Genomic DNA, 19,362 nt, shown 5'->3' with positions numbered 1-19,362 from the left:
ACTTGATTTTGAAATTCACTGCGTTTTTCACTTCCTATAGGATAGTTTCATGTTCCCAGTTATATTTGTCCAAGCAGGACAAAATTAAAATAATTATTCAACATGACCCAGTAATTCTACTCTTAAGTATATACCCACCAAAACTGAAAACAGATATCCACACAAGTACTTGTACAGAAATGCTTGTACACAAATGTTCACAGCAGCACTCTTCACAATAGCCAAAACGTGGAAACAACCTGAATGTTCATTAGCTAATGACTGGATACACAAAATGTGGCATATCCACACAGTGGAATGGTATTCGGCCATAAAAAGGGATGAAGTACTGATTGATGCTACAACATGAATGAACCTTGAAAATATGATGCTAAGTGAAAAAACCTGTCACAAAAGGTCACATAGTATATGATTCCATATATATGAAATGTCCAGAATAGGCAAATCCATAGAAAGAGAAATCAGATTAGTGGGTGCCAGGGGCCTAGAGGGAGGGGACTGACTACTCATGGGCATGGGGTTTCTTTATGAGGGGCTGAAAATTTTCTGGAACTAAATAGAGGCATAGTCACACAGCATCGGGAATGCTAAATGCCACTGAATTGTAAATCTTAAAATAGTTAATTTTATGTTAGGAAAATTTCACCTCAATTTTTAAAAATGCAAAGAACAAAACAAAAAAGCCCCAACAACAACAACAAAGCCCTGCGCATTCCCTGGACACAGCTTATCTAATACTTGGTGGTTTGGAGCAGGGATTCCCCGCAAGTACAGGACTGGGAAGGAGCTAGCTTGGTGGGAGGCATTTGCAGGTCGTGCACGAATGTGAGTCAAGAAAGGCCCTGTTTAGGAGTCGTGGGATGCGTTGGCCTTTGAGGTGGTGAGGAAATCTCCACCCCCACCTCTCGCTCCAAGTCTTGTTTTGGATTGAGAGTCACGGGAAAGAGTCTGAGGTCCAGCTGACCACAGAGCATAGAGGAGCTGGAAGAATCTATAAGCATTCTTGGTCTGTGGCCTGACACAGCCCAGCAGTGTGGAGGATGTGGGAGGGATTGTTGAAACATGTTCCTGTTGTTTCTTGGATCAAAACTTTCCTAGGGTTCTGAAGACCCCTAGGGCTCTTTTTTTGTGCCTAAGTAAACAGATGTCGGGTTGTGTCCCCATAGTCCTGTTCTTTGGCATCAGGTGACTCAGGACCTGGGTGTGACTAAGAGGATGTAGTTTAGTATCAGTCATATCCCTGGAATCTCCAAGGTATGAATGGAGAGAAGAAAGGAGCCCATGAGCCATCTCTGCCTGTCTCCTTGCTTTGTTTTCCCTGGCCAGGGGGTCCTTGGCTGTTTTGAGGACTAGAAGTACAGTCAGACCAGGGTCAGAGATCGCTGACCCCTAGCCTCCCGAGCAGGACCTTGACCAGCTTTGGCTCAGTGGATTGTTCCTTTCCCCAGCCCGAATACTAGTTTCTGTGCTTCTTGGTGTTTCCGTGAGCGATTGGGAAGGAGGAGGAGGAGGAGGAGGAGGAAGATGGATTTCCAATTTCCCAATGTAACAGTTCACCCCCTTCTCTTTCCTGCAGTGTTTGAACTGGTCAACCAAGGGTGAGTGTCCTGTTTTCCTTGCGGGTGTGATGCCTGAAGCTTCTCAAGCTGCAGAGCTTCTCGAGGGAGGTGGTGCCTGGTTCTGAAGGCCAGTGTATCTGGTTTGCTTTTCATGTGTGCGTCGACCTTCCAGGCCTGTGATGGAAGTGCCCACCCTCAAACCACTCTCGGAAGACCAGGCCCGTTTCTACTTCCAGGACCTGATCAAAGGCATAGAGTACCGTAAGCGGGGGCCTGTGGGAGGATTCTCACCCAGGGTTGGTTAACATCCCAACTAGCGGATGGCAGGTGGGAAAGTGGACTTTCCCTCCTGGAGTGCAAGCAGGAGGGTGAGAGACAGAATTGTCTGACATGCAGTCTTGGACAGCTACAGAAAGCCATGCTCCTGATGGAAAAAGAAACCCTTCTTCTGCCACAAAAATTAAGAGCCGTATTGATAATGACTGTTTCCCCCAGCACTTTCTGTGTGTACCAGGCACCATTAGGGGCTGTATTTATATTGTCCCTTATTCCCAGCAACCCTGGGATGGGGATCCTGTTCACCTCCCGTTACCTTAGTTTTCTCATCTGTTAAACGGGAATAAAGTGTCTCTCACCAGGGTGGAAATCAGCCAGTTCATATCAGTAGTTCTGACAGGTGTCCTTTCTGCTTCTGGTTGTTAAACATTTTGTCTCTTCCCCTTGCCCATCACATAGGATTGTTGGGAGATTTATTTTTTTTTTTTAAGATTTTATTTATTCATTTGAGACAGAGAGATAGAGAGAGAGAGAGCATGAGCAGGGGAGGGGGAGAGGGAGAGGGAGAAGCAGACGCCCTGCCGAGCAGGGAGCCCGACACGGAACTCGATCCCAGGACCCCAGGATCATGACCTGAGCCGAAGGCAGATGCTTAACCGACTGAGCCACCCAGGCGCACCCCCCCTTGTTTTTTTAAGATTTTAATTGTTGGGAGATTTAAATGGAGAAAATGGGAAGCACTTAACACAGGGCTGGGCCCCAGATGGGGTACTCAACAAATGGAGCTGCTGCCCCTATTACTGGTTTCATCACTGTCAACACCGCCACCAGCAAAGAAACGCAGTTGGGTCTTCCAGACCGTAGGAAGAGAGACCATGTCCTCTCCTATGGGTTGACATCCAGGCAGGAACAAGTTAAGGAGGTCCCCAGTCCTACTTTGTGGTCCACACTTCCATTTGACCTCCTCCATTCATTGCTGGTGTGGTGAACAGGTTGAGTGTTGGCATTAGTAAATGAAAATATGTTGGACTCTCACAAGTTGTGAGGCTTCTAGCTGGAAGCCAGCCAGGCTCAACAAAAACTCTCCAGGGACTGCCGTCACCCACGACTTAGACTAGAGCAGGTGGTTACTATTATTGTCAATCGGTGTTGCACTCCTCATTTTGGAAGATGGGGTAATTTCCTTAAGCACACTCTGTCCCCCCTTACCTTTCAAAGCTGGGGGTATCCAATAGGTTTGGGAGGGTAAGGCTGGGAAGGGCCTGGGGGCTGTGAGAGAGCACTGGGGTCCATGTCTATATTTCTGGCCTCTGGAGGCTAGGCAGAGCTCCTCACATGGTTTTCCTGCCCCCTCTCTCCCCTTGTGTCCACCCCACCCCCAGTACACTACCAGAAGATCATCCACCGGGACATCAAACCTTCTAACCTCCTGGTGGGAGAAGATGGGCACATCAAGATTGCCGACTTCGGTGTGAGCAACGAGTTCAAGGGCAGCGACGCGCTCCTCTCTAACACCGTGGGCACACCCGCCTTCATGGCGCCTGAGTCGCTCTCGGAGACCCGGAAGATCTTCTCTGGGAAGGTTGGTGTGGACCTGCCTGAGATGCTGAGTTCTGCCTGTGTTAGGGTCCTTTCAGTCTAAGTGGCAGAAATCCGACCCAAACTGGCTTAAACAATGAATCCATTGGATCATGTAGATGAAGAGCGGCTTCCGGTTTGGCTAGATACAGGGATTCAAACAGGAATCCATCTTTCCATCTTTCAGCTGTTTTCTTGAGTTGGTTTCCTGCCCAGGTGGGTGGGCACCCCCAGCCGTTCCAGGCTCCTTCCTATCAGCTTCCCAACCTCAGAAGAAAGGGCGTTCCTCTTTCTGAGGAGCCCTCACAAAAATCCCGGGATTGGCTCTGATTGGTCCAACCTGGGCCATGTGCCCATCCTTGAACCAATCATTGTGGCTGGGGGGGAAAGTGGTGCTCTCATTGGCCAGGCCTGGGTCATGTGCCTACCCTTAAACCAATCACTATGGCTGGTGGAAATGAAGCTCTTATTGGCCAGGCCTGGGTCATGTGCTCACCCAGAGGCCAGGAGCCGGATCCGTCTCACCCTCAGTCGGTGGATCCAGAGTCAGGAAGGGGGGTTCCTCAGAGGAAAGCTGGAGGATTTGATTTTTGGCCGGGCAGAAGCAATAGACCCCCACCCCCCACCCCCCGCTGCCCCTTGTCTCCTTACACGAAGCTCTCTTTTCCTTGTAGGCTTTGGATGTTTGGGCCATGGGTGTGACGCTGTACTGCTTTGTGTTTGGCCAGGTAACGGGGTGGGGTGTCCTGTCTGCTGGGTGTTGCTGGGCAGCCCCCGTGGGTTAATAGTTACCCTTGCAGGGAGACAGTACTTTATTCATTGAGTTTACCATTTTATTTCCACAGTTAGACCCGAATGTGAAAAAAAGGTGCCTTTCCAAATGTACATACCTGTACAGAATAGTCCCATCTGTGGAAGGCGATCTGTTAACACAGAAGGACTGGCAGAGGCTCTAGAGGTTGTAAATAGTTGATGGATTTAGGGCAAGGACAACAAGTGTGCCACCTCTCTTCCCACTCTGACACCCCAGACAGACAGCACAAATCAATAGCCAGTGGCGCCCTTTCTTCCTGAGCCCGGTGCTGCTTTGATGTTCTTCTCAGCAGCGTGTGTTCCCAGAGGCTGTTGTTGGAGGGACAGAATTGGAATGGATGTGAAAAATCCATTTGACATTATTGATTTAGGGAATGCTGTCTGGTCTCTTCATCGTTGTTTTTTTTTTTAAGATTTTATTTATTTATTTGACACAGAGAGAGAGAGCACAAGCAGGGGGAACAGCAGAGGGAGAGGGAGAAGCAGGCTCCCTGCTGAGCAAGGAGCCCAATGCGGGACTCGATCCCAGGACCCTGGGATCATGACCTGAGCCGAAGGCAGACTCTTAACCAACTGAGCCACCCAGGCGCCGCCCCCCCCCCCCGTTGTTGTTCTTTTGTTGTTGTTTTTTATTATCAGTATTTAGGAACTTCAGTTTTTAACTCTGAAGTTCAGATTAATTATGTGAGCAATAAAAGCATGGATTTTTCCTTTTCATGAATTTGTGCTTTTATGGAGGAAAGCTTAAGAAACTGGCCGTGTGGTTTATAATGTCTTCCCCACCAATATTTGATAAGAAGATTTTCAATCATATAGCAAAGTTGAAATAACTATGGGAAACACCCACGCAGCCACCAGCTGTTTTCTGCCATAAACATTTCACTGTATTTGCTTTATCACAAGTCTGTCCATCTTCACCTTGTCTTATTTTCTTTTACACATTCCAGATTAAGTTGCTAACATCTCTGCACTTCCTTCCAGATGCTTCAGAATGTAGTCATTAGCTAGAGCTCACTATTTGTGGTTCTTTTTTTTTTTTTTTTTCTTTTTGGGGTAAAACTGACATATAATGAAATGTACAGATCTGAAGTGTACTGGTTAATGAGTTCTATCAAATGGATATACTTGTGCAATCCAAACTCTTATCTCAAGTTACTGCTCTTAATGAAAGAATTTTCCTCGGACAGGAGAGGACCAGGTCACATTCTGTGACCTTTTCCCACCTTCTGAGCACCCACACAGAGGTTCCTTTTTTCCAGCACAGTACCTGAGCTCCTCCCGGGTTGTCGGTTCCTCCCCTGAGTGAGAGCACTGATTTGTCACTTGGGAAGTGGTGTGTGAACAGTCTTCAGAATCAACCCAGTCTGGGTAAATCCCAGCTTTATACTCCCCAGGGCATGTCACCTCTCTGAGCTTCTGTTTTTCTCTTTTGTAAAATGAGAAGAATATTTATGATTTCTTAAGGCTCTGAGAGGATCACCAGAAATAATTCAAGCATTCATTAATTCAGTAGGTATTTATCAAACCCCTACTTTGTACCCGGGATATTCCTGGGCACTGGAGAAACGGCAGGGAGCAAGACAGGCAACAGTCCCTGCCCTCTTAGAGCTGATGTTCCCCCGCAGGAGCTAAACAGTACACGCATGCCAATGTAACATAATGTCGGGGATGGGCGCTCTGATGAGAAATCACATGACAGGGGGGGGGGGGGATCTGCTTTAGACAGGAGCTCAGGAAGGCCTCCCTGAGAAGGTGAGCTTTGATCAGATACCTGAGGGATGGGAGAAAATGAGCCATGCAGATGTTGGTGGGAATAACATTCCAGACAGGGAACAGCCAGTGAAGATTGGTGCTGAGAAACCCCAGTCCAGGGCCTGGCCCAGCCTAAGCCCTCACGAATCACTACTGTTGCTGCTACATCTTAGGTATTGTTCTTAGTATTATTATTGTTCACCCAGCAGGTGGGTAGAGAGAGTCTTTGATTTTGTTTACGTAGGTAAATTAAAGCACAGCTGCAGAGGAAAGCCACAGTGTGGTTGGGAGGGGCTCTAGCCCTGTAGAAGGATATTCTGGGTTCTTCTAGACTTGTGGGCATGGGAGCTGCTCCCTCGCTGCAGTGGGCTCCTGGGCATCTGTTCTGCTGTAACCCACGTGGAGTGATGCCGGTACTGGGCAGCCCTTGCAGGACTGATGGGGCAGCCGTGACGGCCACTCTGTCCCCGCCGTCTCTTCACAGTGCCCGTTCATGGACGAGCGGATCATGTGTTTGCACAGTAAGATCAAGAGTCAGGCCCTGGAATTTCCAGATCAGTGAGTATTGCCTGTCTGTCCCAAGTCACCTTCCTCTCCAAGCCCTTGGTGGTCCTCTGTGTGTTTCTCACCCTTGATGTGTCTTCCACCCCCAGGCCTGACATAGCTGAGGACTTGAAGGACCTGATCACCCGCATGTTGGACAAGAACCCGGAATCAAGGATCGTGGTGCCGGAAATCAAGGTACCTGGGGGCCATCGCTCTCCATGGGGTGTGCACCAGGGGCCAGGCCTGTGTCCTCTGCTTGGGATTGTTTGGCTCAACCCTGCCTCGGCCAGGCCTCACTCCCCTCCGTCCACAGCACTGCGTCCTCCTTGGCACTGTTACCCTCCCATGCCCTGGGCCTCTTGCTGCTGAGGGCTGGCGGTGGTGGGGGTTGGAGAGGAGGACTTGGACTTGTGTTAACTGTGATTGTGGCAGTGGGATCTGCTGCCAGTGGGGCAGCTAGCGCTCACTCCGATCGGCTTGGGTTGGTGGCATCCACCCTGCCGGGACCAGACCAGAATGGGGTCTCTGTGTGCTCCATACCCCGGCTGCCCAAGTCCTGGATCCTTTCCTTGACCCTGCCCATCCCTTGGAGAAATCTCTGTGGGGGTGGGAGGAAATTAGTGAGCAGTTTGATACCCTCTCCCCGGCCTGCTGAATTCCATCCTTTTGCAGAAAGCACTGTTAGGTGAGATCCCTGTGCACCCCCTACACCCTGACCAGTGCCACACGCACACATCTGACTCTTTAAGAAATCTGGAGGTTTGCTTCAGGAACTCCTAGGCATCTAGCTAACTAGCATTTGAGAAGAGGGAGGCCAAGTGGTTACAGATAAGGACTTGGACCCCAGGGGTGGAAGCGGGGTGGGGCAGATCCCTGCCCAGGTCCTCTCCTGACTATGTCCTTCTAACTGGTCTCACTGTGCCTCCTTTTCCCCTTCTGTGAAATGGGGAGGGTCTGCTTTCTCTGAGCAGAGCCTTCCGGGGGGCATCAAGGAAAGTTGCTGAGGGGTGATGGGTGCTTCTTGGGCAACCATACAAGGCAGATGCCAAATTCTGGTCACTTCTGCCAAGACCTGGGCCAGGTGGCAAATGCGGTCCGGTGCACATCCCGGCCTGGTGGCTCCCTCCCATTGTCTGTCCCTCCGTCTTTTCCATGTTTCCTTGCATCTCACTCACCCCCCACCCTCTGCCTGGCTTGCCAGCTCTCTCGCATGCCTGATCTCAGGCCACCACCTCTGCCCTCCCGCATTCCCTCCCTGGCTCCGCTCACTGGCAGGGCCTCGGTGTCGCTCTCCGGCCTCTGGGAGCCAGTCGCCTGCCCCTCACCCCTCCTATCATTCGTTGAAGCTGCACCCCTGGGTCACGAGGCATGGGGCGGAGCCGTTGCCATCGGAGGACGAGAACTGCACGCTGGTCGAGGTGACCGAAGAGGAGGTCGAGAATTCGGTCAAACACATTCCCAGCCTGGCAACCGTGGTAAGGCGGGCCGAACCACTGACCGAGAACAGGGACAGCCTGAGGCGGGCCGGCGAGGACGGGCCGGGACACAGGCGGGCAGCTAAGAAGCAGACATTGGGCCTGAGAGTCTGGGGCTGGCCGGGTCTGTCTCTGACTCACAGCCACCAGGCTCTGGGCCCTGGTCACATATCAGGCCAGGAGGCCCCTGCATCTTGTAGCTTTAGTTCTGTCTACAGTCAGATTCTGTGTGACTGTAGGGAGGGGTAGCTCCTCTCCAGAGATCCTACTGCTTTTTCTGGAATTCCTGCTTTCAGAGCATGACAGGGGGAGGAGAAGGACCAGGACAGGTGCCAGGGGTGGGAGCTGGAGCCGAGGTCTCTAAGATGGAATTCCCTCCTGGCTAGATCTTCGGTCTCCAGAGTGGATGGCTTAGTTTGTCTCACATCTGCCGTGTGGGCAGCTCCCAGGGCTAGGGGCAAGGTCTCCCAATTCCAGTGCTTTTATGGCCTTATGTTTGGGTCCTGACCCAGGAAAAAGGACCCAGAATGTGGAGTCCTCAGGCTTAACCTTGGAGACTCTGGGAATCACTCACTTGCCAGTCCCTGCCCAGGAGGGCATCTGGCTCCAGGAGGGAGACTAGGATTCTCGAGGGCCTGGGGTCCAGGCAGCAGTCCCGGGGGCAGAATCCAGCTGGCCACCCCACTAAGGCCACAGTGAAAGCCCTGGAGTGTGTTTGGCTAGGACTGGCTCCAGCAGGCAGGCAGGGCCCTGGGCTCTGGAAGGAACTGGTGAGACTTTCCACAAAGACACAGTGTCTGGCCTCAAGTGACTGCCCCTTTAGGAGCCCAGATGCTAGCTCCTTCTCTCCCAGCTTTGCACTTCTCCCTCCTGCTTCCCTACACACTTTCTCCTTCTTCCAAAACCTGAGCCCTTGCGCCGGGGCATCCATTGACATCCTCCTCCTCCCACCTAGGGCCTCTGCATGACCTTCACTGTTAAAACTCACCCACACTCACTCACTCTTTCCCATCCACCCCTTGCACGCATGTCCTGCGCCACAGTGCGGGGGGCAGCTGGTGTCAGACCCAGGTGCCCACCGCAGGTTATTCTGTTCCAGGCTCAGGATGTTCTTAGGAGAAGGTCTCTGATCCTAGCAATCTGGGAGCAGGGGTTACAGTGATGAGTAAAACCAACATGGTGGGCCTGCCATCTTGGAGAGGTGGATGCTGGGCAAACAACCAACAAAACAGAGGGGCTGCAAGATGTACCCCTAAGGGGGGCCGTGGAGCCCTAAGAAGGGAATGTGGCCAAGGTGATGGGTTGGAGAAGGCCTCCAGGAAGAAGTGGATATATACTGAGTGGATGGTGGAGTATTTACTGGGCCGAGGTGGTATTGGGCAGAGGGTGTTTCTGGCAGAGGGAAGAGCAAATGTGGTGATCCTCTGGTGGGAGGAAGCTGGGCCCACAAGAAGCTTCAAGAAAGCCAGGGCCACTGAGGCAGGGCAAGGAAGGTGACATGAGTCTGGGCAGGAGGAGGGGCCAGACCACCCAAGACCTGAGGCCACAGCAGAGATTTAATTCTTGGTCCCAAGAAGTGTGGGCAGCACCTGCAGGGTTTGAATCAGGGGAGTAGCACCATCAGAGTTGGAAAGACCCCATGTGGAAAATGGAATGTGGGCACTGGGGAGGAAGTGGAGGCTACTGCAGCCATCCGAGGGCAGGGGCTGGAGTGGGGAGGTCCAGGTCCACATAGCCATTGTGTGCCAGACACAGGGTTTCAGAGATGAGCAGGGTATAGCACGAGCCCTCGTGGGGCTCCTGGCCTCATAAGAAAGATGGAGCAGAAAAAATTACCCTCCTGTCCATTACACGGTGACAGGCCCACACAGAGGAACAAGAATGGAGGCTTCACAGAGGAGGAGCCTCTTTTGCTGGGCCCTGAGGGCTAGGAAAGTTGACAAGGCCACAGAGAGGGACAGGGCAGGGATGGGGGGTGGGGGTGGGGTAGGCAGGGACACCTGCAGAGACACAGTGGAGGAAAGGGCTGGTGTGTTCCAGGAACCACAGAACACCAGCCTTGGTCAGGGAGGGATGGTGAGAACCTTCCCAGGGGATCTAAGTCAGTGCTTTTCTTCTTTTCTTTTTTAATGACATAAAATTTGCGTATCATAAAACTAACCATTTTAAAGTGAACAATACAGTGGCATTTATTACATTTATAATATTGTGCAACCGTCACCTCTGTGGTTCTGAAACATTTTCATCCCCTCCCCCCCAAGAAACCCTGTACCCGTTAACAGTCACTCTGTTTTTCCCTCCCCCCAGCCCCTGGCGACCCCTGGTGGGTTTTCTGTCTCTGGATTTGCCTCTCCCGGGCATTTCCTGTCAGTGGAATCGTACAGTATGTGTTCTTCTGTGTCTGACTTACTCAGCATGGTGTATTTGAGGCGCATCCGTGTTGTAGCATGCCATTCCCTCCTGGCTGAGTAATACGCCAGTGTATGGATGGGCCACGTTTTGTTTATCTGTTTTTCAGATGCTGGATGTTTCCACCTTTTGGAACATCAGTGGTTTTGTTTTTTGTTTTTTTGTTTTTTCTGTTTTTTTTAAAGATCTTATTTATTTGAGAGAGAGAGAGAGAGAGCACAAGCAGGGGGGGAGGGGGCAGAGGGAGAGGGAGAAGCTGACTCCTCGCTGGGCTTGATCCCAGGACCCCGAGATCATGACCTGAGCCAAAGGTAACACTTAACCGACTGAGCCACCCAGGCGCTGCCATCGTGTTTTTTTTAAATACTTAGATTCTTAGCACACACACAAAACAATTCAGAAGCTCACTCTACACATAGAACAGCTTGAAGAGGCACCATGCTCTGCTTGAGGGGGTGGGGGCCGGTGCCTTTCAGACTGAGGTCTTTTCCTTGAAAATTCCTTCAGAGGATACAGCAGCCAAAAGCATCACCAAAAATAACTCATTCACTCCCTTGCTCCAGAATCGTCCTTGGCCCTCTGGCCAGCAGCAGAATAAGTTCTAAAGTCCTATGGGTGAAAGATTTTAAGTCAGGGAGTGAGGGAATCAGATCTGGGCTTTGGAGAGGATAGGTCAGATCAGTAGGGATGAGGCAGAAGCCTGGGAGGCAGAGGAGGGAAGCTGAGCAGGGGCCGTGGGATGGGCTGAGGGAATAGTACCTTTTCCCAAGGGATCCACTCGTCAGGCAGGTGTCTGCCAACCAACCTGGGGACCCCGTCTGTATTAGAGTGGGTGATGGGGCCCACGAGCAAGTTCCCACTACTGGCAGTGGACCAGCCTGCCCCCAGCGCCTCTCAGACTTGGATGGACCTTTAGGACCTCTCAGTCCCCTCTCCCTCACACCACAGCAGCCTGTGGGCTGGCTAGCCTCAGTGTCCTGGGATGTTTCCTCAGCTCCTTATACCCATTCAGGTGTTGCCCATCCTCTGCTAAAATGCAGCCCCCTGAGAGGTTGGTGCCCTCGTGTGGTGTAAGCACTGTAGCGAACGGTCTGGCGGTTCCTCAGAATGGTCAACGTGACCACGTGATCCAGGGATTCCACTCTGGGGTACAGACCCAAGGGAAATGAGAACATTTTGTGGGGAAAACAGGTCCACACACAAAAACATGTGCACAAATGTTCATAGCAGCATTATTCACAACAGCCAAAAAGTTGGAAACAGCCCACATGTCCACCAGTGGAGGCGTGTCCATACAAAGGAATATTATTTGGCCACGAAGAGGCAGGGAGTGCTGATACCTGCCGCAACCGTAGGAGCCTTGAGAACCTGGTGCTCAGTGCAGGGAGCGACACGGAAGGCCGCATACCGTGTGACTCCGTTTGTATGAAATGTCCAGAATAGACGAATCCACAGAACAGAACACAGATCAGTGGTTGCCAGGGCCTGGGGGGAGGGGAAATGGGGTGTGAGTACTGGGTTTGTTTTTAGGGGTGATGGAAATGTTCTGAAGTTAGTGGTGATGTGAATATATTAGAAACCACTGAACTGTACACTTTAAAATGGTGAATGTTCGACTGTGGGACTTATATTTCAACTTAAAAAGAAGTGCAGCCACTGAATTTGGCCCAGAAAAGAGTAATTGCTTCCTTGTTGGGGTGGCCAGATAGTTTTCACCGAAAATAAAGGCCCAGGTTTGAAGATGAGACAGGTTGATGGGCCAAGAGGGCAGGGGTAGCGATGGCTTGGGTGAGATGAGTGGTGCCAAGTTACTGGAGGGACAGTGCTGGCCAGCTCTCGTGGAGCACGGGGTCCCCCCCTGGGGCTCAGGTAGACCAAGATGAGATGAAGACAGGAGGATGTCAGACCAAGGGGTGTGGACCTTATCTTCTTGGCAGTCAGGGAGACATGAATGGTTTCGGACACGGGACTAGTCACAAAAGATTTGGCTTTTGTGTCCTCGGTGGGAGGGATGCTGCCCAGGATCTCCCAAAGGCCTGTCGCCAGCCACGAGCCGTGGGAGCGGCCGGGGCCTGGGAGAGAGAGGAAGAGGGAGATGGCCCTTGCAGAGTGGCGCAGGGGAGGACGTTGCCTGGAGTCGCCCTCAGGAGGCTCAGCTTCCTCTTCTGTCCTTCAGATCCTGGTGAAGACCATGATACGGAAACGCTCCTTCGGGAACCCGTTTGAGGGCAGCCGGCGGGAGGAGCGCTCCCTCTCAGCGCCTGGAAACCTGCTCACGTGAGTGTCCACCTGCCTTCCTCTGGGGTGGGGAGCTAGAGGCTGAACACAGGGCAGCCCTGCCCAGCGCACCCTGCCTGGGCCCATTCCTGGAGCGGAAGGAAGCGCCTGGAATGACTCAGACCAGGTCTCCTAGGCTCATGAGGGAGAGTTTCGCCCCCGCGCCGGGCTCAGCCCACCTCCTCTTGTGGACAGCTAACCCGTGCTGCAGTTTTACCTTTCTCAGGGAGACTTGCACTTTACCTGGGGGACCACTTGACAATCAGAAAGCATTTTTGTGGCCCAGAAGCATGCATGCTTGATGGTGGGATTGTGGGCCCTGTGATGGAGGAGCAAGGCCTGCCTCACCCACGTGACCCTGTGTGTCAACCGCAGAGGCGCCGTGCTCAAAATCGCCCTGGCAGCAGCTCTGTGAAGCTGGCGTTGGGGGTCTGAGTGTCTCTGGGGTGGGGGACAGGCATCTCAGAGATCCCCAGTGTCCCTTCTTACTTCCCTTTTCCCTCCCCTCTGGCCATTCCAGCAAAAAACCAACCAGGGAGTGTGAGCCCCTGTCTGAGCCCAAGGTAATGCCTGCCTGCCTGCGCTGTAGCCTCTGCCGGAGCCTGGGGGCGGGGGCAGCTGCAGAGCACGGGGCATCCCCACCCGGGCGGAGGGTCCTTCCACCTCGGGCCGCTGTGCCTAGGCTCGCCGCGGGCCTCTGGGCCTAGGAGAAAAACCATGGCCAGCCAGGGGCTTGGACCCGACGGCGGGTCGTGCATGTGGGCTGGGGCTGCGGGTGCATGGCGCTCCACCCGGAATGCCTGCGAATTCACCCAGGTCTCAGGACCCAGTCTGGTACCCACATATGCTCAGGGCACGTCAATGGCATTGAAGCTGTGTCACAGGGTCCCGTGGCTGCCCCTGCCCTGGGTCCATGTGGTCAGAGCATAGATCAGGCATGCAGTGTTCTGGGGCTCTCCAGCATCCACCCCTTCTTCTCTGATGGGTGAAGACCTAGAAAATAAGTTCCCTTCCAGCCTGCTGCAGATTAGTGTAAGAGTCCTCTGTCCCCACGGTGGATCTGAACCTTTTCCCTTTGGCCGTCCCTCTTCTCAACACATAGCCTTGTCAGCATTGCCAGCAGCTCCCAGGACAGGTGGGAATTTTTGTCCCTGGGGACTAAGATGATTAACACTTAGCACCCCTGCTGCCTCTCCTCCCCCTAGTGCCCATGGCAAGATAGAAGTTCTAGGATTCCTTCCTTTGAGCTCAACTCACTACCTCATCCTCAGCTGGGAGCTCCAGGCAGTCATTTCTATGTATTTTTTATTAATTTTTTTTTAACATTTAAAATTTAATCGTTGGAAAGCCATTTCTATGTTTTAAGAGCAGCTTTATTGAAATATAATTCACATATTGTATGTTTCACCCATTTGGAGGGTATGATTCAGTGGTTTTTAATATATTCACAGACTTGTACAACTAAGACCACAATCAATTTTAGAACATTTTTATTAGCCCCAGAAGAAACCCTGTACCCTCCGCTGTCACCACCAACTCCCCTTTCCCAGCCGCCACTAATCTCCTCTCGGTGTCTATGGAGTTGCCCTGTTCTAGACACCCCCTGTCAACGGAGCCGTACAACGTGTGAGCTTTTGCGTCTGGCTTCTCTCACTCAGCATCATGTTCCAAGGTTCATCCACGGTGTAGCAGGCGTCAGCGCTTCTTCCTGTTTCTGGCCAGACCGTATGTCATTGTACGGGTAGACCACATTTTATTCCTCATTCATTCGGTGATGGACATTGTCTCCACTTGGGCTGTCACGAGCGCCTGCCGCTGCGAACATCCACATACGAGCAAGCGGCCATTTCTGTGCGTTGGGAGCTGACCCACGAGATGAAGTTCACTGGCCCCCGCAGCGCAGGAGTCAGGGGCCTGTAGTCAGCTAGCGGACAGTTTAGGATCAGGGAAAGCGGCAGTTAGCCATCGGCCAGTTGTCGGCAGCCCGAGAAGGCTGCCTCATCCCTGCCAGGTGGTTCCCCAGTTCTCTGCCGCCTGCTCTTTGAGCCTCCTAGGGTGACAGTGAGTGGAAGCCTAATGGGCTGCCCTTTTTCTTCTCAAATCTCAAGTTTTAGGATTTGCCCCCCGTCTGTGTGCAAGTCTGTCATCTGTTTCTTATTTTCAGTGAGCTCAAAATCGCAAGATACCCAGAGGTTGGCCCAAAGGGCTTTACTACTCCTTTAATTCCCTCACCAGTAGTCCCAGCAAGACCTGGGGATTACCTGCTCTTGCCCTCAGGCTGCTGGGGGGGGATGCTCTGAGTGTCCGAATGACCCAGCAGTCTGGAGTTCCGAGGGCTTATTCAGTTGTCGGAGGCCTCGGGCCCGGGGCCTGCCCCCCCCCTCCATCTGCAACCACACCCAGCTGGTACCGGCAGGCGCCTCTAGGGCAGAAATTGGGGCCCGGATTTGACATCTAGTTACAGCTCTCCTCCCTGGGAGTTTTGACCCCCTCTGCTCTGGCAGAAACAAAAACCAATGAGCCTGCTCTTGAAACAGAGAGGGTCAGAGATACTGGCTTTCTCTTCCTTGTGCCGGGACAGAGTTTCGCTTCTGGCCAGGGACACCCAGCAGACATTAGTCTGGTGTGGCAAGCCCAGTGGCTTCCCTTAGAAGGGGCCCTTATTGTTGGCCGGTGGCAAGCGATTTGGGCTTCTCCTCAGGGATTTTCCTTCCTAGCTCCTTAGTTCAACCTGTGTCCGTTCCCCCCGCCCCCACCCCACCCCCAGGCAGGTCTAGCTGGGGGCACTTCAGGATATGACCTCTCAGGGACACGAGGACACCTTTCCTCCCACCTCCTTGGTCTCTCCTGCTCTGATCACTCACATCGCCAAGAGGAGGGCCCTTCTCTCCATCCAAGGTGTCCCGTGGGCCTGTGTGCTGGGGACAGTCCTCTTGACCACCATTTCCAAAAGGCCGGCTCTGTGCCAGGCCAAACCCAGGTGGTCCTGCTTGCTGCCCCCAGGAAGCTCACCTTCAGGTGACTGAAGAATCTTCAACCTTAGCCTGAAGAAGGAAGCTTGGGGTCGGGGGACACATCAAGATACCTAAAAACCTCTGTGATCAGGCCCCATCGCTGGCTGCACACGACTCACATGGGATGAGCTTAGGTGTTACACAGATAGGTTCGCATCTATTTTTATAGTTCCTTTCTATTTTTGGCAAATGATGCTGCTTTTCCACTTACAGAGGGGGATACAAAGTCTCCCTTGAAACTTCATATAGGCAAGAAAAGGGGAGAGACTGTAAAGGGAAAAGCGAAGTCAGTGACGTTCCAGGTGGTGCGGGAACGCGGGAGACGCCGGCTCAGGCCGTGGCAGCCTTGCCTTAACGTGGGTTTTCTGTTCGGTGAGCAGGAAGCAAGGCAGCGAAGACAGCCTCCGGGGCCCCGACCCGCCCCCCGTGGGGGAGGAGGAAGTGCTCTTGTGAAAGGCGGTCCCCGCGCCGAGAGTTGGGGGGCCCCGGCCCCCGGCCCCCGCGCTCGCATGCATCCTCTGCGGCCCGACGAGGTGATGGAGTAGCTGCCCGGACGCGCGACCTCGCATGCAGGCTGCACCCTGCGTTTCCATAGCAGCATGTCCTACGGAAACCCAGCACGTGTGTAGAGCCTTGACCGTCATCTCTGGTGTTTTTGTTTTGTTTTGTTTTTCTTCCTTTGTTGTTTTCAAGGGGACAAAAAAAAAAAAAGACTTGACTCCATGACATCGACCTTGGCCGCTGGCTGGCTGAACGGGCGGGTGTGAGGAGTTGCAGACCCAAAGCCACATGCATTTTGGGACAATTGCTTTTTAAAACGTTTTTATGCCAAAAATCCTTCATTGTGAACTCAGAACCATGTCAGATATACCAGGTGAATGTGTGTGGGGTTTGTAAATCATGCAAAACCGGCAGAAAACTCTGGCGGTGTGGGCTGAGACCACAGAGTTAGTTGCTGCGTTTGAAAGGGAGAGGAAGAGGGGGTGTCACTCCTCCTGCAAACCCCGAAGGCCCCAAACTCCAGGCCCGTGGCACCTTCCAGGACTGTGGACTCACGGGGTCTGGGCAGGGCTAGCCCTCAGTTAGCTGCAGGGAGCTTCGATGCACCTTATTTGTAAGAAGGACTTTACATTTTTTTATGGGTAGAGTTGTAGTCAGGAAAAGGGAAAGGGCTTGAAGCTTAATTGCTTCGCAAAGGGGATTTTCCCCCCCTCGAAGGGCGTTCCGTGGTTGTTGTGGGGCGGGGGGTGGGGGGGGAGGTTTCACCTAAAGGACTGATAGCCACTCACAGCGGGTTTCTGAAATATTAACGGAGCTCTGGTCAATCTCTTGTTAAATGACAAAAACTTCAGGGTGAAATCCTACACTTCCATGTACATTACATGGCTTACGAGTAAATAAAATATTTTCGATTCTCTAACTAGACTGAACTCTAGAGTAGTTCAGAGATCATTTAGAGCTTCCAGGATACTTTCCACGGCTTCAGGCATGTGATCAGAGTTAGAGCCAATGAGATCTGTGCCTGTATATTGCAGCTTGGTCTGTTTGTAACCTGTGTGTTCTAGAGACTGCCGAGGTTTTGTTTTCTCAAATACTAGCTGATTGTCGCAGTCAGTGAAGCACTTAGTTTCTGGAGGGCCAGTGAGGAAATAGTCGGCTTCAGCGGAAACACAAATGATCATCCTTACCGGCAAAGCTCTGTTAGGATCTACACAAGAACTTTGGGGCGCCCTTTTAGAGAGGATTGTTGAAACCCAGAGCGGTCCTCAGGGTCCAAGAGAGCCAGGGCTTGGCACAGGGAGTTCTGCTTTGTAAGCCAACAGTCCCAGACAGAAAAGGTTTATCTTTTTGGGTTTCCGCTCGTACTGGGGATTCTCACTGCAGTTCAAGTGTGACTTCTTTCTCAGAGCCACACATGGAGGAGGGTGAAGTTCACGGGGGAGGAAAACAGGAAGGCCTTTGCTCGGGGAGATTCCCAGTGTTTTGTGGACGCTGGCTTGGGGGACATAGTGTCAGTAAGTGGGCTGAGAGGACGTGCTCTCCTGGAGTTTCTGTCTGATCATCGCTGGTAGGAGGACTTTTCGCAGAGAGATGGGAGCAAGGCCTCGTGCCCCCGCTACCCAGCGCGGCCACAGAGCCTGGGTGTTCTTGGCTTCCACAGACCTTCGTAAGCTCTTGACTGTCATTTAGCCAGACTTTTCTTGCTGTCTTATAAGCAGTACAGAATTAAGGAATGCTGGTTTCCAAGAGCAAAGGACAACCGTCAGATGAAGGGTTGTCTGGCCTGCTTGCTTGCTTTTTGTAACCTGGTACTTCCTCTGGCGTTCCTGCGCTTGTTTGTACTTATAGGCACCACCCCTTCTGGGAGCAGATGGGGTCTGGTTAGTTTGCCATAAGCACCTTGCAGTAGTTCCAGTGGACCTGTCCTTAGTCCCGGCCTGTCTGTGTGACTGTGGCCTGGCCGAGCGGCTCGCCCGGGGCGGGCAGGGAGCACGCTCCCTGCAGAACTCCTGTTTACACAGCTGCATCGGGCGAGACCGTTTCTTCCGCCACAGGACTCCCCACGTAAGATCTCATACGCGGAAGGCCGGCTGTTCAGGCAGGTGGGTTCATAACTTTTTTTTTCCAAAGAAACACCAAAGAAAGCTGTGCGGAGGGACTGCTCCCCCCAAAAAGTATAAGCAGAGGGCCTTACTGCCAAGCGGTGGGGTTACCGTTCTCTTGGAGCACAAACATTGGTTTTTCGGAAGCTGGCTGTCAGGAGAGGGGAGAAGCCCTCATGGGCAGCTTCTCCGGGTGAGCAAAAAGGATGCCCTATCAGTTTCTTCCATTGCTGGCTCATCTGTGGGACCAGTTTGGTGTAAGCAGCCTGGGGCCTGCACAAGTTCTTGCCCCAGCTTCCTCTGCCCTGCTCCACTTGCCCCGTCTCTTCCACAGGCTTAGCGGAGGCTCCCAGGAGGCCTTAGCTAGTCCCTTGTTGGCTCTGGGGGCTGGAGAGGCCGTCTCCCCAGGGGTTTGGCCTTTCCCGTGAGTTAGGGCTCCCATCCTTAAAGCCTTTCTGGAACGAAGAGGCGAATACCTGAGCATTTAGATGCATGGGCTCAACCTATTGCTCTCACTCATCTTCCAAAGGGGAGCTTTGCATTGCTGGGGGGAAGAACCATGACCTCCACTTGCTTCCAAGGTGCTAGAGAAGGTTTCAAGGTCGTCGGTTCCCATCCTCTTTGCAGCTTTATGGGCCGAGTTTCGTGGGACTGCTGACTTTTCTATTCTGTGTCTGATTTAATACCCGATGCTTCTGTTTTATTCCTGATCCTTTCTACTATGCATTTTCCTTTTATCAGGTGTACAAAGTTAAATACTGTGTATTTATCACTTAAAAGTACATGAATTTAAGAGAAAAATAAGCCTTTGGTGTTTTTCCACAGATGTTTAAGCTTCTCTGTAAACTTGAAATAAACAGACAGCAAAATGGTGCAAAGCCTGGGCCTTTTGGAGGTATTTTTGTTGGTCAGTTTACAGATGTCTGTAGGACATCCGTCCTTACGTCTGTTTTTCTTCCTTAGGCTGACTGTGAGATCAAATGCCCAAGTCAGGGCTAATGTATTCAGCATTACATTATTCATGTCTGTGTAACCATGTCCTAGTATCCTGCTACTAAAA

General features: G+C 52.2%; 1 protein-coding gene across 5 annotated transcripts in view; it reads left to right on the top strand.

Moving 5' to 3' along the window:
- The window catches only part of CAMKK2 (calcium/calmodulin dependent protein kinase kinase 2), a 46,708-nt gene extending 27,528 nt beyond the window's left edge, over nucleotides 1-19,180 (top strand). For 2 of the 5 annotated variants that reach the window (XM_032431328.1, XM_032431325.1), the window contains exons 8-17: nucleotides 1,577-1,598; nucleotides 1,732-1,820; nucleotides 3,218-3,417; nucleotides 4,088-4,141; nucleotides 6,463-6,536; nucleotides 6,632-6,719; nucleotides 7,871-7,999; nucleotides 12,585-12,685; nucleotides 13,206-13,248; nucleotides 16,080-19,180. In XM_032431328.1, coding sequence (XP_032287219.1) covers nucleotides 1,577-1,598; nucleotides 1,732-1,820; nucleotides 3,218-3,417; nucleotides 4,088-4,141; nucleotides 6,463-6,536; nucleotides 6,632-6,719; nucleotides 7,871-7,999; nucleotides 12,585-12,685; nucleotides 13,206-13,248; nucleotides 16,080-16,244 — 965 coding nt within the window. In that variant the 3' untranslated portion in view covers nucleotides 16,245-19,180. The other 3 variants (XM_032431329.1, XM_032431326.1, XM_032431330.1) reach the window with 3 other exon arrangements.
- The last annotated feature ends 182 nt before the right edge of the window (nucleotides 19,181-19,362 follow it).

The sequence above is a fragment of the Phoca vitulina genome, unplaced genomic scaffold (assembly GCF_004348235.1).
Source record: "Phoca vitulina isolate PV1807 unplaced genomic scaffold, GSC_HSeal_1.0 scaffold46, whole genome shotgun sequence".
Taxonomy (NCBI): domain Eukaryota; kingdom Metazoa; phylum Chordata; class Mammalia; order Carnivora; family Phocidae; genus Phoca; species Phoca vitulina.
The sequence above is the reverse complement of the archived record's forward strand: the minus strand, read 5'-3'. Positions and strand labels throughout refer to the sequence as shown.